The following is a 20,031-nucleotide window of genomic DNA, read 5'->3' as shown; positions in this document are numbered from 1 at the left end:
GCTTCACCAATCCAGTTTTCTCACATCAAATTTTACACATCTGCCACGTTCACTGCACTACATGCCCTACTTCACTGCTCATGTGATCCTTTTGTTTAGAGTGACATCTGCTGACAAAAGAGTTGCACTGTATCTGCGTATCGGCCTACATTATTTAATGTGTGTAGCCAGCTGCAACATTACTATTTGTTTACACTTATTTTATGTACAGCATAGAAGAAAAATGCAGAATCTTTAGTTACACCCCCCCCCCAAACAAAGCATGCATTTCAAGCGGGAGTACTGTTCAGGAAATGATAGGGTTACATTTGAGCAAGACAAAAAAGTGGAACTCAAAAGCATCACAATCGCAATCAAGAGCAGCAGGAACTGAAAGTGAAGCTCACTTTCTCATATCTTTGCTTATCTGATGAAAAAACTGCAAAGTTTATGTATGTCAGCTTAGTGGCATGCATTTTACAGTGTAATGCAGTGGAGGGACTATGAAAACCTTGCATTTCTAAATAATGTTCAACAACAGCACCATCCCTTTAAGGTATGTTTTTAAAAAAGACTTTTAATCCTTTATTTGGAACTCAATTTCCAATGTAGTTATTTGCACAACATGCATGATCCATAATTCCCTTCACATGGATTTAACATGGCCCGGCTTCAACAATGCTGTCTTTTTCATGACCGCCTCCTTCCACTTCCGTGTAACCAGACTCTTGCTTTTGAAACTTCAAGGAGGGCCAGTAGCTCTTGCGTCGCTGAAATGCATCAAGCAATAATGATACTCATATTATTATCATTGTTTAGAATATGAACATCAGCTTGACTCAGACTGAACATGTATAGGATACGTTTTGAACTCACCTGAATGAGGTAAAGTGGTGATACAGCAGAAGGATGGTAGCTGATGTAAAGAGATACCAGTATCAGGGCCAAGAGCAGCACCAGGGCAGATGCTAAGCCAGCGATCAAGCCAGTGTTAGCAAACCCAACGCTCTTGGTTGAAGAATCAGTTTTTACATCTGGAACTAAGACAAATTCTTAAGAATCCATTCCCAAACCTAATCTTACCAGTTTCTACAAGTGGTACTCACCACTACCAGTCTTGAAAACTTGATGTTTAGATTCATCTGAAAGTAAAAGTTTAAATACTTATTCCATTGTAGATTCTGTTTGTTGTTTTTACTGAGCAAACACACAGAGTTTAGTTCCATATTCTCACCGTCACTGTCACAGCCCTTTTGTTGTGGAGTCAGAAAGGTAATGTCCTCGATCTCTGGCGTGATGGAGGCCCCAGTGGAGTTGTCATTCCTGGAGTAATCCTCACATGTTGCGCCTTGGCTCTGCCAATACAGTTGACAGTGCAATTAATGATAAACACATGTTGAAACGTGGACAATACAATACAATAAACTGATATTTAGTCCAACTATACCTCTTCTGCACAAGCATAATCCAGCCATTCTTGTCTGTGTCTGTCCATGCCGTCTGAGCATCTAAAACAGGAGACATTAAAATGATTATTTTTCTAACACTGCCGGTTTGCAGAATTCCCCACTCACCTCTGCAGTACGTGACACCAACTACAACCAGAGGTTTGGCTGGCTGAGAGGCAGAGCTCACAGCTGTCATGCAGAAGGCAGGCTGCACAGGGAAAGAAAAGGAAAACACTGCTGATTTTTAAATCTTTGACTGTGGAAAGAAATCTTTGGAGATTTAGATATTCACTTACTAGGCAAAGGAGTGAACTCAACAGCAGAGTAGTTTGTAATCTTTGTAACGTCTATCTCAACTCGATGGTACTCATAGATCATTTGCCGTGGGAGATCTGAAATGGAAATATTATGATTTATATGTGGTTTTTTTTATGGTAGCACTTTATTGTAGTGCACAATTATTGCTGACCTGCTGACTGAGAAGACGGCGACATGACCATGAAGGCATCAGATAACCCAGCTTTCACTGGGTGCTCAGCTGAACTGATCACGTCTACCGACAGAGGTATCTGGTAAACACAAAGAAGTTTCACTTAATGCTTGCAAAAATAAGACTAAGTGACCTGATCTGAGAATGCCAGTAAGAGCACAGAGCAGAAATGTTCCTCACGTCTCTGTAGCTGAAAGTGATGGTTCCTGTTTTGTGAAGAGCAACTTGAAAGGTAAAACCTCCTACTGACTCTTTGCCGGGGATTCTGACATGCTCCCACTGGACCACAAAGACCTCACCTGAAGATAATGAAAGCCAAATAGAAATCAAACAGAAAGATCAGACAATCTCATACTCAAGGACATGTTCAAATGTCAGATGGTATTATACCATTATCAAGATATTGCACAGTGGATTCTTTGGAGTAGCTGGGGTCGAAATTAGCCATTAAAGGGGCGATGTACTGTGTTGCAGTCAGCATACGGTGAGTAATGTCCCCTGTGAAGATAAACCCTGGAAAAAGGCCAGAAGGAAAAATATGTAAGACTTGTGTACAACTTACTGCACTGCAGAAGGTCACTTGAACATCTGTTAGAAAATCAAAACATACCTCCGGTTGCTATGGTAATCTGCCTCAGGTAATGTCCATAAAAAGGAAAGTCAAAGGACAGGGCAACTCGCTGCAAAAAGAGAAGATTCAAACAGACACAGACAAAAGAAGAGATTAAAAAAAATGATTTATCTGTCATAAAAAAAAAAAAAAAACAGATTGAAGAAATGTCTTTGTTGTCATGTTTTGATTTGTTATTCTGCAGTTAAAAGCACCCCAGCTGCTCCTTATATGGTACAAAGAAGCTTCAAAATCTCTGGGAAAACCTTTGTTTTGGACAAATCTCTCAGTAAAAAGATTTGTTCTACTTTCTTTTTTAAAAAGACTTTCAGACTGCTCTGTTTCACACAGTCTTTTCTACTTTTCTTCCTCTGAATGAGAAAGAACAAAGGAACATATTTAATATGGTCATCTCAGGCACACAGCTCTAGCTATGAACACAGAAGCAACACACACTTGCTGTACGTGAGGGGCAGCTAATCAGAAGAAATGATGGCCTAAAAGGAGAGTGGCTTTATTGGAAAGGAGCTGCACGGCTACATGAAAGATCATATAAGATAAATATGCAGCATTCTGAACTGGGCAACATGCTGAGCTTCTCTGATAGAGTACAATAATAAAAACATGTAACTGTAAATGAGCACAATACTCAATTTTACAACCAGCTGTATTTCTAATGTGACGAAAATCCTGTATGTTATCTTACAAGAACTACATCAGTTTGTCATGACCAAAATCTAAATAAGGGGGCACCCGGATTTGAACCGGGGACCTCTCGATCTGCAGTCAAATGCTCTACCACTGAGCTATACCCCCTACATGTGAGCTTAGCAACTGGTCTTATCACAACACATTGGGTGTACAGGATCTGGACATGTGACTGGAAGCAGCCTGTCTGTGATTAACATTTTCCCAGCATGCTGTCCGATGTAATTGTTTTTCAGTGTACTAACTGAATTATAGCAACAACTTGGCTTTGTAAGTACAGACAGTTGAACTGGCTGGGTGTTAACTTTCCAAAGCAGATATTCTTCTAAATAACTAACATCCAAAACACTATAATTCATGCCTAAAACTCACATTATTATTATTATTATTAGGATCAAGAGCGGGAACATGATCCTGCTGTAACCAAGTATAAAAATTATCATGTTCAATTTTATTTGCAGCAACATCAAAACATGCTTAAGCTGTTTTGGGACTTTCCAAATGGCTGTCAACTCTGTCTTAACAGAGGTATACATTTTCAATGTGATCTGAGAAGTGAAACAAGTGCTGTTTCACCATATATAACCTGGACATCTGCAGTGGCAAAGTGCTGCAGTTCTGTTTTTTCCATCAGTCCACCAGTGTGCGAATGTGTGTGTGAATGGGTGGATGACTGAATGTGTAAAGCGCTTTGGGGTCCTTAGGGACTAGTAAAGCGCTATACAAATACAGACCATTTACCATTTACCATCAGTCTTCACTCTTTGTAGTTTTCACCTTTCTATATTTAAAGTGTATTAATATATCTCAGTTTTGCAGCTCCTCACATTAACCAATATGTTAATGTGCCTCAGCTTCCATGCAACCACATATTTACAAGGGAACTTCATCTTGGCTTGGTCTCATATCAAATGTTAAAGGAAATTTTCAGGTATTTCTAATTAATGTAGAATTATTAAGTATTTGCCAGGTTGCAGGAACATATTCTTTTTATACTTCAGCTGGATGATGAACCAAAACTGTCAGTTTTAAAAGAAATATGGTGAAAAAATACAGTAAAAATGTGGAGCAAGCGACACTTGCTGGCCAATTTGTTAGGTACAGCTTGCTAGTGCTGTGATGAATGCTTTGCCTGGATTCAGCACTTTGCCTGCTTTAATTCTTTGTGGCACAATTTCAACAACATGCTGGAAACATTCCTCATAGATTAAGGACCATATTGTCATTAAAGCACACAGTTGCTGCAAATTTATTGGATCTCAAAGGTATTCTATTGGATTTAAATCTGTTGATTGCAGAGGTACTCGCTGTTGTGTTCAAGAAACAGGGTTGAGGTGATCTGAGCTATGTTGTGGCATGTTATCCTGCTGGAAGCAGCCATTTGAAAAGGGTGCACTGCGATCAAAAAGAGATAGACATGGTCAGCAACAATATGCAAGGTGACTCATGTAAATAATGCTCAGTTGGGGTTGGTAGTAAGGGGCCCAAGGTGTGCCAAGAAAATTTCGCCCACACCATTACACCACCACCAGCCTGAATATTGGCAGTGGTGAGGCAGAAAGGATTCATGCCTTGATGTTGTTAATGCCAAATCCTGATCATACCATTCAAATGTTGGAGTAAAAAAAAGGCAATTTTTTTCAAATGTTCTATTGCCCAATTTTGGAGAGCTCCCATGAATTGTATTGTTTCTTTCACCCATTTGCTTCCAGCAGGTTTTCTTGAACATGGAAGTAAAGAAGCAGTTCAGCTTAACAAAGTAAGCAGTGCATATATATGTAGGGGGCACCCAGATTTGAACTGGGGACCTCTTGATCTGCAGTCAAATGCTCTACCACTGAGCTATACCCCCATGCACAAATACCAACTTTGTAGACCAGGTGTAAAGAAAAGTTGTAGTGCGCCACAGTCTACAAACCAGGAGAAATTCTATTCAAGGGTTCAAATCATTTTAATTTTTAATTCTGTAAAAATTTATTTCATTAATATGCTTTTTATGGGTTAAGCAAGAAACAGAAAGTAAGACGGTTCACTTATGTCTGTGTGTGAGACTCACCACAGCCTGTTTGTATGAATTTGACAGAATGCCATGGACTCTGACTTGACCATGCCGGACATCATTCATGTCTATCCACAGGTTCTCAGTACGTTGGTCCTCTGGACCAAAGATGCGCCATGTGTAATATTTGCCAGAATCCTCCTTCCATGCAGAAAACAGAAGAGATTAGAGCTTTAAAAGCATGATGTGTGTTGACAGAGTATGTCGCAAAAGGATTAAAAGTTCCCAGAGAACACGGTTAAATAATAAATTTCAGGTGTTGGGCACAGCTTCTCCGTGTAAGCAGAGAAGAGTAAATGCTTCTTTCCAAAAGAGGGCAGTGTTTAACTCCAAGTAAAACAAATACAACCAGGTAAGAGCCAAGAACATATTAAACGCCACAAACCATTACAGTAATAAGGAACACTGTGGTGTATAACTTACCACTACACGTGTCATATTGTCTGGGAGGGTAGTGATGCTTAGTCCTCCACCCAGAACTGCCCTGCTTACTCTAGTGTGGCCCGAAGATGACCTCAGTGTTCTATAAGCATTGCTGTCACCTCCATTAGACTCTTCGTGGTGCTGTGGGACCACACTGTACCAATCATCTGTCCAAAATAATGCATATGATTTTACAGTGCTGCCCTAGTCAAAATGCATTTCAGATTATAAACCTGCTGGTTTCATTTCACTGCCTTCAAAAATAAAATGCACATGAAACACTTCATTTTTATTCAGACTGAAGGTGTTATGGTCATGCTTAGTGCTCAGTCAGTCAGCCAAGCCGGTATCAGCTGTAGCCTTGTCAGTTAAATGCCCTTGTTGAATGAAAATAAATAGGATACAAATAATATTTACTGACGCTCGGAAAGAACTGTCAGACCCTATAAACAAAGAAAACCATACTGTAGTAAGCAAACTGGGGTAGGTAGGACTTGTTTTAAAATTCTGGGTGTTTTAATTGACAACTTGTCTTTCTTTCAAGCCACAAATTCCTGGTTAATTTTAGGTGTTTATTTTAACACCATCCTGTAATTTCTTATGGAGTGTGGAAAATGCATGTCTGCTGGTATGTTTATACTGAGAGTTGGATGTAAACCTGTGGACATCTTTGTCCTTGCACAACGTCTGGAACCAGTGCAGGTCTACACATGAAGCAACACAATGAACAATGTCTCCTCTCAGCTCTAAAGAGTCAGTTCAAAGATAATGGCAAAAATAAATAAATACAATTAAATTTAAAAATGTCTCTAAATAGTCCTTGCATAGTTTGCAGCTGCCATTGACCTGTTGTAGGAGGAAACTGGCTTCATTATGCAGTTCAGATAGTTCACTTTGCTACCAAAGGACCCCCAATCAATCATGTGTTTCTATCATGCTTAACAGATGTTACTAAGTTCTCAAAATTATTTCTAGGCCTATATTTAAGTTCCTCTGTCTTAATCTTTTCCTTTTATGGCCTAGTCAAAATACACTGCTACGTTTTCAGCATCCTAGAGTGGTCTCCTAACTGTTAACCTTGCCTTTGGTGTTTTGTAGGTGCCATCTAATGAATTTCAGTTGTGGAAAGTTTCTCAAAATAAAGTGATTTAAATGTTTTCCTGCTTGCATTTGTCAATCAATTCTGGTTTGAATCAGCTTGCATTGTTTAGTTAGGGGATAACATCAAGGGCAAACCCTTTCGTGCAATATGTTTTGTTTGTTTTTTTGCCAGTTTTCCTGCCTTGAAAAATTAAACCTGGTAAGATACATTCATCTGTCTACAGTCATTGCTCTATTTACGACAGTTGATTGCGGGATTTTTACCTAGATTACGGGACATGACGATGACGTCACGCAGCAGCCTATATAAACCCCCGGCAGTGCCACTTCTTTACGGGGTGTCTCATCTAACCCTAAATGAGGGTCGTCGCCTGTACGTAACGTTTGCTGTTTTGGGCTTTCAGCAAACTACAGGGGATTTTTTTCAAGTAGCGTTGGAATGGTCGCGGGTTATATAAAAAAAGCCAACTTAATCACCCCGTCAAGCTCAGTTTCCTTTCAGAATCACCGTTAATGTATTGCCGTGGTCAGCCTGGCTGCCGCGAAGAGTTCGTCTCTGTTGCTCCGGTGACTTCTTGCAAGGAGTCTTCGCAATTGAGCAGATTAAAAATGAGCAAGGTAACTTGCCGGACCTGCAGTGGTCCGGCTGGGAAACCTACGCTCAAACACTCCGTAAACTAACATTCAAACGCCATAATTTAGGTTGTTACTTAGGTAATATGGACCTGCTTGCTCTCCAGGTCACGCTAATCCTAGCAAGTACTGCTAACTCATCCATGAGCTAACGTGACAGAGAAGCTCTTAAACGTTAACACAGCTGAACTGCTGAAATGTTGCAGCTTCATCGTTAATTGAATTGAAGCTGGGACAATACTGTGCATTTATTTTTCTTTGCAGCAGTAGAAACTAGTTTCAGCTTAAGTCAGGCTAGCCACCTGCAGCCTACACTCTTTTGTATTAGTTATCAAAATGGAAACTGCTAGTGCGTTGGTATGGAAAAGAATGATAGTCATGTTTTAAAAGCAAGCTAAAGCCACCTGTTGCAGTGACTCAGTCTTGCACACCTGAGTTGAATATAGCGTAATGCAGCCTAACATCACAGCTGTGTATTGTAATTTACCTGGAAATTTTAGTACAGATTTTACTGTTTTCAAAAGCTCAGAAAGGGTGTATGTAGCTGAAGAGTGAACTCAATCTGTTCAGTGTAAAACACCGTGTGTGTTGTTTAACTCTTGTTGTGCTCATGTTGTCAAGTCTAATTGAGGACAATGGGAGGGCTCCCTTGCATGCAGACACCTCCCACCCCAGCTTGTGTTAATGAGAAAATTAACAGAGTAGATCTGAATCCTTTCTTGCTGCAGTTTTCCATAAAGAAGCCTCAGCAAAGAAAAGTCAGACAATAATCAGGAAAGCAACATTTATATATTGACTCAGACATTTTCAATTTGGCCATAATTCCGTAACCGAGTTTCAATGGGTGCCAGTACCCAGTGAAGCTCCTCTCTTGCCAGCGAAATGTCAGTTGATGTTGGTTTGATGCCTGCGTTTCTGTCTTGAGTGTGGGAGGAGAGCTCAGGCCTGCTGGTCCCTCAGCTTTGTCTTGTGCCAAACCCCCAGAGTTCAGACTGTGTGGGACACTGGCGAGGCCTGCTTTAAACATCGCTCTGCATTCACAGTTATAATGCTGATGTCTTCCACAGTCACCAAAGCTACACTGTGTCATTTAACAAGTTTCTAAAGTGGCAGCTCAAATGTTTTGACCTCATAGGGAACTCATTGTATTTATGCTACTCTCCACCCTTTCAATCAATTAAGTGCTGCGTCAATGTGTTCGTGGCAGCTTGTATATTACGCCTAGACGTGTGATCGCTGAGCACCAGATCCACCCTGTAGTGGCATCTATGAGGTAAGAGCACAAAGGATGTCTGCAGTGCAGCAGATGGACATATTCTAGTATAACAAAAGCTGGGAGGAGTGCATGTACTGAATATGAAGCTATGATATCTACTTGGGTCATCATGACCCCCACTAGGCATTTTATTGAATTTACTGGCAGACAAAGCAGTGAGATTTGAGTCAGACTCTGCAAGTGAGCTGAAACTGCATAATGCAGTCCAGTCTGCTTGGTGTCTAACAACATTTCTTGGAATAGAAGATTGTGCAGTGGAAGAAAATAGAAACCCCCTTTTCAGTCATGCTTTGAGATTTAATTTCAAGATTCACTTGAACTAATTTGTAACACTGGAATTGTCTTTGGAATTGCAAGATATAGCTATAAAAACTGTTTAGACTAAGGTTAGGCTGATTCTAAAAATTTTGAGCCTTTCATTAAAATGTTTAAACATATGGCCAAACATTTTAGAAAATGAATGGAAACCTAGCATATAAATGTTATTACTTCACAAAAAGACCCACACAAGAAAGGAGGTGCAACAGAGAGAGGATTGAGTAGTGACTGCATCGAGATTTGTTTAGTGCGTCTTTCTGGCTTTGTGCAGTTTCGGGTGATTCCCTGGTTAGAAGGTAATACCTGAGAAAATTAACATTTGCACAGAGTTTGGATAAAAAGATATTAAAGAAGAAAGCCACAACGGGTCACGTATATAGATGGAGTTTGGTCTAACTTGATTATTTAAAAAAAGGTTTGTTTGCTGGGTTAAAGTTTAAAAGAATAAGATAAAGGATAACCAAATAAAAGCCTCATGAGGTAAAAGAGAAACCTTTCCCCCCCCTGCACTAAATAGGCAGATGTTTTGGAATGAAAACTGATCTCTGCCCACTCTTTTAGGAGCTACCAAACCACAACATTTAGCTGCCTTTTTCTGCAAGTGGTCAGCTCAGAGTGGTCTGAGAGGACACACCCTTCCTGTGCAGAGGCTGAAGGATTTGGCATGAAGCACCAAACGTCCCCTGGTTCATTTCAAAGAGCGTGTCTGAATTGTAGAAGTGCAGTTTCAATAGAAAGCACATATTAAACTTGAAGTCTCCCAGTTCTAATGAGATGGCTGATAAGTGGACTCGCTCTCATGTGCTGGCATGCTGTTGCAATAGTTTAATGATTTTAGAGGAACATCCTTTAAAAATAACACCCAGAATATAAAACATGTCAAACGATAACCCCAAGAGGGTGCAACAAATTTCATGTTGAGCCTTTAAAGACAAGAGACAAGTCTTTGTTAAGAAAACAAATGTACTGATTACCTCACTTTTCTTCTGCTATGGAGAAACAAAATCTCTGCGTTCAAGACACGAAAACATTTCTGCTTTTCATTTTCAGATAAGAGAAATGAATTAAGGAGACAAAGCTCAGACCGCAGCTATTTCATATACAAAGCCTTCTCCAAATAACTACATAATTCAAAGTTGCTCAGCTGTTGGCAGATGGCTGTTTTTGTTCCTGCCACTTTCCTAAAACACATCCGTGTTTTGCTATCGCCAGTGACATTACACATGACTTTTATAAAATAAGGGCCTGCAGACAATAACATCCTATCTGTGGCTCAGTCTTAGAAAACAATCTGTCACTTTGTTTCTCTTTCTTGTAATATTTTTTTTTATACTTTGCTCCAAAATGCCTGGATTAACTTCAGGCTATTTGTTAAGCAAACTTCTCAGCAGGACAAATGATGAGAGGCCAAACACTGAGGTCATTTCTGGGTGCACGATTCATTGCACCTCAGGGCTCTGTGCTTTTACAGTCTGGTTCAGATGATGTTGATGGCTTTCGGGCCAGAGTGATTTTTTTTAAAAAGGTTGAACTGTATATAATGTTGAGTGGCAGTGCAGATAAGAACCATTAAGAAAAGGAAAGGAGGATTATGCTAGATCAACAGAGACAGTTGACCCCTAATGTTGCAAGAACACGGAGTCCCTCCTTCGCAACACTATGATGCAGAAGAACTCTCAAACTTTCCGCTGTTTTAATGAAATAAGCTTTCTGATGAGCTCTTTCCCAAGGAAGAAAAAGTATGACCAATTTTCAGTTTATATCATATCTCTTTCTCAGACAGCTGTTTTAGCTCAGGAATCGCTGAAAGGATGAGCTGGGATGCAAAAAGGGAGTTTCCAGAGACTAACCATTCAGACTCCCAAATCAGCTAACATGTTTCCCAACCACTACTCGACATATTTGTATATCTCGCGATGGAAATGCAAACGATAGACTCACGTCGTCCATGCAGCAGGCTCGTAAAAAGTTGTGCCAAACTTGCAGGGATGCAAGAAGAAAAACAAGTCTAAATCTAATTTTAACCTGAGACGGGCTGTTTGTGGGTTGCTGTTTAGACTCTGTCGCATGCTTGTGGAAGAGGGTATTTTTATTGTGCCCTTTATTGTAAACTAGTTCATTCACTTGTTGTGTGTAAAATGAAAAGGGCATGGTATACCCATTTGCTGCTCCATAAAGATTCCTACTGAAGTTCTGTGGCTTAGAGCAAATTAAATTAACACGCAGAGTCGCATGTGCAACATCAGGATGAAAATGTTAAAAACACACATTCTGTAAATAAAAATTGCAAATGTTTGCTTAGCTTTTGAGTAAATGAGAAAACAACTGTTATTGCTAATCATAAATACCAGTGCACTGGCTTCAAAGCATACAGCAAATGATTAAAAACATATATTTGGAGAAGCTGCCAGAGAAAAATCACCTGCAGGCTTAAGCATCTTTGCGACAAAATCAGGCAAAATAAACAAAAGCATTAATGATGATGCATGAAAAAGACACCGAGCTCACCTGTCTGCTGCTGAACCCAAACTTCAGCAAGCTGTGTTTGGGAGAGACAGAGAAATAGCATCACCAACCTCAGACACATGTTTGACCTCAAAAAGACAAAAGCAAAAATGACAGCCTCGTCTCTGCTCCTCTTTTCTCCTCTTTCTCCACTCTCGATCTCACTGCCGGCACACACCACCCTGTTTGTAACTACACCCCTTCTCTCCTCCTCAACGTTGTTCCCCTGCTGCCATGGTGATTGCAAAGACACAGAGATCAGCTCGCTGGGGTCCACAAAAGGTCTGGACCTTGAGTTTGCCTCCTTTCTGTTTATATTAACCACACAGCAACTCTGCTCATTCCTCAGTGAAGTTCTCTGGAATCACAGCATCATTCAGAGAAATAATAAAAGTAAGACCAACAATGGCAGCAGCAGAATGGCGCCTCCCTCTGTCCAAACGGGCTGTGAGGACGGTCAGAAATCTGACATCTTAGATTAGACGTGGCGATCATGATGCTAACAATGCCAGACCTAAAACCTAAACATTGTCATTAACCTTTCGTAGCCCACATGGCACACAAAACTTTCTTTGTAGGAATTTAATTTCCAGCGGTTTTGTAAAAGGCCTGCTTTAGATGACATGCAAACTGGCAAAAAGCAAAGTTTGCAAGTAATGCGGTTCACTCCACCACCTCTCTATTTAATTATCTCTATCTGCTATGCGAGCAAACATGGAATCTTTGACAGGGAAAATGACAGCTGAGAGTTTATTAGATTCACAGCTGGAGAGATAATCAGTACCATGTCTCATAATCCCGATTGTAAACACAGTATACAGCATGACAGCAGCAGGTGGCAGTTTTCACACAGTGACAATGTGAGGACAGTAAATAAACGGATAATATGCATCTTCCAAATTTTCCTCTATTAAAATGTTGGTGTCCATAATATTCACAATGGTTAAAAACCTACTGCATTCACAAGGGGCATCCTGTTATTTGAAACTTACTGCAATTACGTGCAAAGAGGAACTGCTGCCTGCTAAACATCCCTTAGGATCATTTGGGTTCATAGGCTCTCTTTAAACAATGCTGACATACCCATGTGCATTTTAAAAATATTGCTATTGTTTTTATTTTCTGACTTTCAGTTAAAGCTAAAGTGAAGCCTCAGACAGGAACCTTCCAAGCTCAATGGGTATGTTTCATAAAAGACATTTTGACATATCACCTTGGAAAAAAGAAAATAAGTGTGCAAGATTCAATTCAATTTCATTTGTGTAGTGCCAAATCACAGCAACAGTTTCATTAATAATAATACTAAAAATAGCATTATTATTAATAATAATAGAGGGAAAATCTTAACAATTACAGAATTTCCTATGAGCAAGCACTTGGCAACAATGAGAAGGAAGAACTCCCTTTTAACAGGAAGAAATCTCTGGCAGAACCAGGCACGGGTTAGGGGTGAATTGACAGAGACAAGAGAAAAGAAGAGCACAGAGAAACCAGGAATAACAAACAGGACAATTACAAAAGTTAATGACTGCAGCAGTGCAAAATTATTTATTCATGTGCTGTAATTCAAGTAGCTGTAGCAAAATGCTTCAGTTAAATCTGCTTGTGTCACTTGCGTGTGGATTTTTGTTCTGGTCACTTATAGCTTTCTTTGTCAGTTCTCCTTGCTTTGCATTTGCTTTCATTAGTATCACCTGTGTTGAATTATTAGTATAGTTTTTGGTATATATAATGTATGCACTGTTCCAAAACATAAAAGAACATTTAAATCACACATTGTTTCTTGATAAATAAAATATTCTACTTTTATTGACATGGACTGGGAAAGTTCACGAAGACCGAAGACATAATGGTATTTTGCTGTCGTCAGTTATTGGAAACCCTCTGATTGCTGCCTTTGTCTGCGCTCCCATTTCCTCTTTTCAGTTGCCTATCTATTTCAGTTCCTGTTCTCGAGTCCTTGTTTTCTGTCCTGATGGTACTTTTCATGTTTCTAGGTATTTCCTGTGACCTTTTGGAATTTTTAGTTTGGCCTGATATGTTTTTAGTAGTATATCTGTGTTTATTTTAGCCTATTGATTTAAGTTTAAAAGTAACATTTATTTATATAATGCTTTTCAAGATAAGAAATCTCAAAGTTCTTTACAGCAGCATCACTAAAACTAGCTTGTGGAAAGTCAAAATGAGGACACAACCACGAAAAACAGGACATCACAACATTCCAAGCAAGAGATGAACAGTCGAGTCCATTTTTTGAGAACAACTTTTTAGGAGTTTAGCCATGTTTCTTAAATGGAAAAATTAAAAAAGAGCAGGTCAGAGACTTGATGTGAACTTCAAAAATCAAAGATTGATCAAAAATTTACTCAGCTACTTGTGATAGTATGACACTATCACAGTGAACCAGTTTAGTATATGTTAAATACCAGCTACCACAACACAAGGTCCCATGATCAGCTGTATTGAGGGCTTCGCTGAGGTCCAACAAATCAAAGAGTAAGGGGACAAAAAGTCAACCTTATCCTATATATTTGTCCTGCACATGTGTGTATTTCAGTAACTTGAAGGTGGTATATCAGAATAAGTCTAAGAAAAATGTTATTTGGCAATCGAATGTAGACTTGAAAAACATTCCTTACTTGATTGCTCCTGTCAGCATGACTGTTTACAGTTGAAATTTTAAAAAGGACAGAAAAATTGTGGCTTCATGTCTAAAGAAAAAAATCCCAAACTCTGTGGTAGGTAAACATGTGTGACTTAAGACTTACACTGGTTGTTCCTCAGCCACAACGGGTACTTCAAAAATCACAAAGTCTTCAGCTGTGGTGATAGTCACACAGTGCTGAGGTGACCACAGTTTTCACTTCACAAAAAAGTCACTTCTGCACATCAATTTTTTCTTCATTTATGCTGAGTCATTGTTAAAACAGCTGATGATGTTTGCATCTAGAAGGATTGTTGTTGTATGTTTAATAACTTTCCGTGTGATGTTAAACCACGTGATGATCAAAGTGTGTAAGTTTCGTTGTTTTTTTTTTCATTTTCTTTTTCTTTTTGCCTAAATAAATATGCAAACTTACCCCCTTTGTGCTTATTGTCACGAATGTGACGCGTGTTCTTATTCTCGCCGTCCAGTTACAGTGACAGCCATAAATGTAAACTCATTTCTCCCTCTAGCGGTCAGAAAACCGTCTATTATTTAGCGATTAAATACCACGGCTGTCGTCAAAATCAACTCGAATTTAGATTTTCGAGTGATTATGAAAAACAGAATGTCCAAAACGAGAACATAGAATTATTATTATTGTATCTAAAATAGGAGCGGGCCGCTCGTCGTAGCGTGCGGGGGTATAGCTCAGTGGTAGAGCATTTGACTGCAGATCAAGAGGTCTCCGGTTCAAATCCGGATGCCCCCTAAAATCTAATTTTGCTCTTTTGCCAGTGAAAAACGCCACGTTTGTTGTTGAAGTCGTGTTAGTGCTATCGTAACGTTGTAGATTAGGCGCTATTGTTTAATAAACAAGAAAAACGTTATATAGAACAAAGCGTGTCAATACGAAGCTGTCAAGCAGGACGAAAACAGTAAGACCACAGAGAAGATTCGTGAATGTAGTTAAGGAGGGTATACAGAGGGCGGGAGGGACAGAGACAAGGATGGTAAAGACAAAGGAAGCCAAAGGTAAACAAGCGTTAACAACCTCATCACTTATTAAAATAACAACACACACATAGCAATAATAACATTTATTTTAAAAAAATCAAACTATACAGTATGTACATTGCAAAATTATGACTCATAGCAGCTAGCGCCTTCTCCCATTCAAGAAATCGCTGTCATATACAGTACACAGTCCAAGAGCATTAAAAAAAGAATAAATTAATATAAATATTCAGGTTTAATAAAGCTAAAATCATTTGCTGGCGTTAAATTAAATTTTAACATCAGATGCAGGCTTGTAGGCTTTTGCAACATTGCAGAAATCCTGAGAAGGAAAACCACAGCAGCTGCATAATGTTCTTTTGTTTTTTTTCTTTATAGTCTTACTGTTTGCTGGTAAACTGTGATGAATCAGTAGTTTGTGAACTAAGAACAAAAATCTTCATTTATGAGAACTAAGTCAAAATGAAATTATGATTGTCTTGTTTTAAAGCGTCTGTGGAATCACTGGATCAGTTCTAGAAAATCAAGATACTAATAGGAAAATATATGACTTAGTGTTATAAATCATTGTCCTTTGTCAACCTGCCTTGTTGTTTTCCTTTCTAATAATAAAATAATAACATTTTAGTCACTCTTGACAGTTAAAGTGGAATGTGATACTTCTGGTGAGGTAGGATAATTTGCCCAAACATTGTTCTCATTTACACACAGGCCACTTATGTCAATACATTACTAACACTTTCTCTCCCTCAGTGCACAACCTCCAGATTACTAAAATATAATCAAACAGTTTTTGAAGGTTGTCTGTTGTCATGTTTCCGAGGCTGAGGTACACACAACGCAGGTTTCTTCAAGATGTCACATTGTCAGTAAGTCATACTGTAGACATGGTGAGGCAGTTTCTGTCACAGATGTCGTGGTCACAGGCTCAAAACACTGTAAATAATCCTGACACTGCGGCCTTTGCGGCGCCCGAGAGGCTGGTTCAGTTTCAGGACTTTTAATCCATTGTTTTCTTCTAGTTTGCCACAACCCGCGACTTCATCCAGTCCAGACTGGCAGGTAGACTGCAGGGAGAGATCAGAAGCATTTTGATAAGTGTTTCAAAGGCTGTTATTTCAACAGAAGCAGTGGTATGCAGAGGCATGTTTCTGTTAGCTACGTCACATATTTGTGAAGGGTGAGTAATAGTCGGTGATACTGAGAGCTGGAGGTGCGTTAGACTCACCCCTCTCCTGTCAGGGCGCAGCAAGCTTGAACATGCCAGGAGTGTGTTGTGATGGAGTCGAGCGTGAGGAACTGGGAGATCTCTGCCGCTGTCAGGGAACCCTTCATGTCCTGTTTGTTGGCCAGGATAAGAACGGCTGCATTCTGTAGGTCCTAAAAAGAATTTAAAAATGGGTTACCGATACCGTGTCTGCACTCAGGTTCCACTGGAAACACGTGATGTTGTTCAAAACAAACAGCAACCTCAGCGGAACATAGAAACGCACAGACACGCTGACTATAAGAAGAAAGTTCCTCATCACAGTATGTCATGGGTGAGTAATCTGCTTTCACATCTATTACGCAATCAGTGTCTGTCTGAAAGCGGGAGGGAACGTCAAACACCAAAACACAAATGCCAAAAGAGGGCAGCTTAACAAAACAACAATGTGATTGTACATCAAAGCAGCTCTCAAAGAAAACAGGCAAAACACTTCATATTTAAACAATAAAGCAAAGTATGATCAACCCTCCTCTACCTGTTTATCATCCGTAAGCAGTATTCAAATATGTTAAAAGGCACTTTTAATATAGTTAGGACCAAGTAACTTCCCTAAATGTTTTAATAAAGTCAGTCTCTACGCTATGTTTTAAAGATCCTACCTCATGTGCGAGCATTCGGTGAAGTTCTTCTTTGGTTACAGTCAGTCGTTCCCGGTCAGTGCTGTCCACAACCAGAATGACGATCTGAAAGGGAAATAATAGTTATTAAACCTGTTATAAGGTCGTTCTTATCAGGACCCAATCTATAGGACGCTTGATTCATAAGAGGGAGCACAGCATGTCTACAATACTCTATTAAAGATACAGTACCTGTAAAAAATGGATCACAGGAAAAGTCATAAAACAGATGCAGGTGCATTAGCAGCCAGCACTTCAAAAGCTTTCACTTTCTCTGGATTTATTTTGGGAACTGCTAATATCACTTCCAATGCACTTCAATGAAAAATTTACTGTGTTTTAAAAGTTTTTTAGAGATAGAAAGGATCTGAAGAGTGTAGGTGAGCCATACCTCTGTGTTGCCATAGTAGGAGTACCAGCTAGCTCGCAGGCTCTCCTGTCCTCCGATATCCCAAACCAAAAAGTGAGTCTTCCGAACGGTGATCTGTTCGACGTTGCTGCCAATAGTTGGTGATGTGTGGACGGCTTCTTTTGTCAGACTAGATGTATTTGAAGAAGGGAAAATATGCATTTAGAATTAGATTAAACTGTGAGAACAGATTTTAAAAACTGCTGAAAGACTCAGAAAGCAGTCAGATCACTCACAATTGATAGAGGATGGTCGTCTTCCCAGCATTATCCAAACCCACAATGATGACTTTGTGCTCTGTAGGAAAGTTAAACATGTTAAAGTTGCATGCTCACTGCAAATTCAGCCTCAAGGGATAATTGTACACACAGATAAGATAAAAGGCAGGTACATGAGGGTGATGTGCTGAACAGATTCACATCTCTTATCAAAAGACTGTTCTTGCAGTAAAACACGTCCAACACTTGGTTTAAGTGTCGTATATAAGAAAGGACTGAAACTTTACTGTGTCAGGAAATCAGATTTTAGTAAGGTGATCAAACATTAGAGTCAAATTGTTTTTCACAATTATCACATATTACCCGATACAGTAGCTTAACACACCGACGGGCTTTTATAATTCATCTAAACAGCAACAATGCAGGCATAACAAGACGAACACAAGAATTAAAGCACATGTACCTTTGTCCCCGAACACAGCCATCATCTTAGACAGCAGATATCCCATGTTCAACAGGTGTGAGTGCTAGATGAGCGATGAATACAAAAGAAATCCAGAGGAAGCAGACTTCAGTATCGATTAGAAGCTGACTGTCAGACTGACTCTGCTGCGGGATCTATTATCAGTTTCTGCCTCGGCATACCATTTGTGGGCGGCGCTTCCTCCTCAGAAAGTCTTCATTTTTTGCCGAGTGAGTCACGAGCAGCGTAGATAGTAATGATGGTGCGTTCAGTGTTGTGGGGAATACAAGACGTGGGCCGGTGAGGGATTCGCCAAGGGCTAGATTATCCACAAAGTAAGTTGGGGTTTGTGTGGGACGGTGTGGGCTATGTTACAGATGCAAGTGGGTAGGCTGTTTTTTCTTTCCTTTTTTTTTTGCTTAAATAATTGTAAGTTAAAGATTTTGCTCAGATGAGATTTTCCCAACATCTTAAAAGCATCACTGGAAGACTGAGATTGTTTTGGAGTCATGTGTGGTTGTCTTTGTACTTTCACACATTTACTTGCTTGTGTTTTAGTAGGGATGCTGTCACAGATCAGCACATACCTTTTTGTTGCACGAGTGTGAGAGATGTGTTCACTATTATATAGAGCCAATTAAATTGTGAGACGCTGACTCCATAATTGAGAATATTAGTGAAATACTGGGCTGTACCAAATAAATGGGTCACCCTGGACAGAAATATTGTCCTAGCTGTAATACAATATACCCTGGCATTTCTATATTCTACTATATAGAATTTTATTTATTCTACCCTCATTTTAACAAAGTGGAAAAAATATAGAAATAGCAGCCGCCCTTGCCCATAATTTCCTTTGGGATTAATAATATTTCTGATTCTGATTCTTTGTATATGTGATTATTTACTTTGGGGTAATAAAGTAATTTAAGGCATTTAAGATTTTATTGTTTTGCTTTGTTTTTATTTGGGCCAAATATTCTAAATATATTTTAAATGTCTCCCAAATCGCTTTCTTTGCCCCGTTCATTGTGTAGTGACCTCTTTATCAGGTCTATAGAAAACTACTTGTGCTCCAAACTGAGGAAGAATATGTTTGTAAAAGCCGAATAAGTACCGAAAAATCCTAGATAAATCATCGTTCGTCATCACGAGATATTAGCGTACATTAAATGCAATTTATTTACCTCCTTAAATATCGAAAATCTGAGCTCACCTATAGTCCCTGAAGGCAACCTACAAGTCCTGCCACACCGACGGCACGAGTGGGATAATGACGCAGTCGGTGACACGCGTATGTCCGGTCTATATATGGAAAGAGAAGTAAAACTATGTACCTTCCTTTCTGAGAAACCCAAGAACTTATCGGCCTGTAAAAACCAACAGAAAGCAAAACTGGCTTCAAACAAAGAATTCCCCGGGATTTCCACTGAACCGTTCAAGCAATTTTCTATCAGTTCTACTCTCAACTCTCCAGTTACACAATCACAACACTGATGACCTCTTTGCATATTAGGGCCTCTGATCTGACAGATTTGTCTTAATTTCAAACCCATAAGAGATTCAGTAATGAGGCATACTTATATTCACCTCAGTCAAAGTATTGTACCTGTATTTATTTCCCTATAATTTATTTATAGCTTGAAGTGTTTTAAGTGAAATTAATTGCCAGGTTTCATTCTGGAAATGAATGTATATTGAAGGTGAAAGGCATTTTCTTTAGTTTATTGAGGTAAAAGTAATCACATAAGCACACTTTCTCATCAGGAATACAGTTATGGTATCTGTTATCATCATCATCATCATCATCATTTTTATTATTATTGTGATTATTACCGCTGCA

At 39.3% G+C, this 20,031-nt stretch overlaps 2 protein-coding genes and 3 non-coding genes across 6 annotated transcripts; 1 reads left to right on the top strand and 4 right to left on the bottom strand.

The window, feature by feature from the left end:
- Positions 1 to 538: 538 nt before the first annotated feature.
- Positions 539 to 11,937, bottom strand: LOC102308468 (plexin domain-containing protein 1). Of its 2 annotated transcripts, none has more exons than XM_005921903.3 (14): positions 11,554 to 11,937; positions 5,718 to 5,884; positions 5,292 to 5,435; positions 2,528 to 2,597; positions 2,308 to 2,430; positions 2,098 to 2,216; positions 1,897 to 1,996; positions 1,724 to 1,819; positions 1,554 to 1,635; positions 1,427 to 1,487; positions 1,214 to 1,334; positions 1,086 to 1,121; positions 856 to 1,013; positions 539 to 749 (listed from the first exon to the last, which is right to left on the bottom strand). In XM_005921903.3, exons 1-14 carry the CDS (start codon positions 11,630 to 11,632, stop codon positions 636 to 638), a joined length of 1,470 nt encoding a protein of 489 aa, XP_005921965.1. In that variant the 5' UTR covers positions 11,633 to 11,937; the 3' UTR covers positions 539 to 635. The 2 variants fall into 2 exon arrangements, with proteins under 2 accessions (XP_005921965.1, XP_005921964.1); XM_005921902.3 differs by having other exon boundaries at positions 856 to 1,019; positions 11,554 to 11,935.
- trnac-gca lies at positions 3,272 to 3,343 on the bottom strand. The gene has a single exon. It is a non-coding gene; the product is annotated as a tRNA-Cys (tRNA).
- Positions 5,016 to 5,087, bottom strand: trnac-gca. The gene has a single exon. It is a non-coding gene; the product is annotated as a tRNA-Cys (tRNA).
- Positions 11,938 to 14,894: 2,957 nt separating the features above from the next.
- On the top strand, positions 14,895 to 14,966 carry trnac-gca. Its single transcript has one exon. It is a non-coding gene; the product is annotated as a tRNA-Cys (tRNA).
- Positions 14,967 to 15,279: 313 nt separating this feature from the next.
- On the bottom strand, positions 15,280 to 18,381 carry arl5c (ADP-ribosylation factor-like 5C). Its single transcript, XM_005921906.3, has 6 exons — positions 18,189 to 18,381; positions 17,744 to 17,804; positions 17,490 to 17,637; positions 17,081 to 17,164; positions 16,440 to 16,591; positions 15,280 to 16,278 (listed from the first exon to the last, which is right to left on the bottom strand). Exons 1-6 carry the CDS (start codon positions 18,232 to 18,234, stop codon positions 16,230 to 16,232), a joined length of 540 nt encoding a protein of 179 aa, XP_005921968.1. The 5' UTR covers positions 18,235 to 18,381; the 3' UTR covers positions 15,280 to 16,229.
- Between the last annotated feature and the right edge of the window lie 1,650 nt (positions 18,382 to 20,031).

Source organism: Haplochromis burtoni, unplaced genomic scaffold (genome assembly GCF_018398535.1).
Source record: "Haplochromis burtoni strain Fernald_Lab_line unplaced genomic scaffold, NCSU_Asbu1 Contig_52, whole genome shotgun sequence".
In the NCBI taxonomy this organism is placed as follows: Eukaryota; Metazoa; Chordata; class Actinopteri; order Cichliformes; family Cichlidae; genus Haplochromis; species Haplochromis burtoni.
Note: the sequence above shows the minus strand (reverse complement) of the source record. Positions and strands in the feature narration are given on the sequence as shown.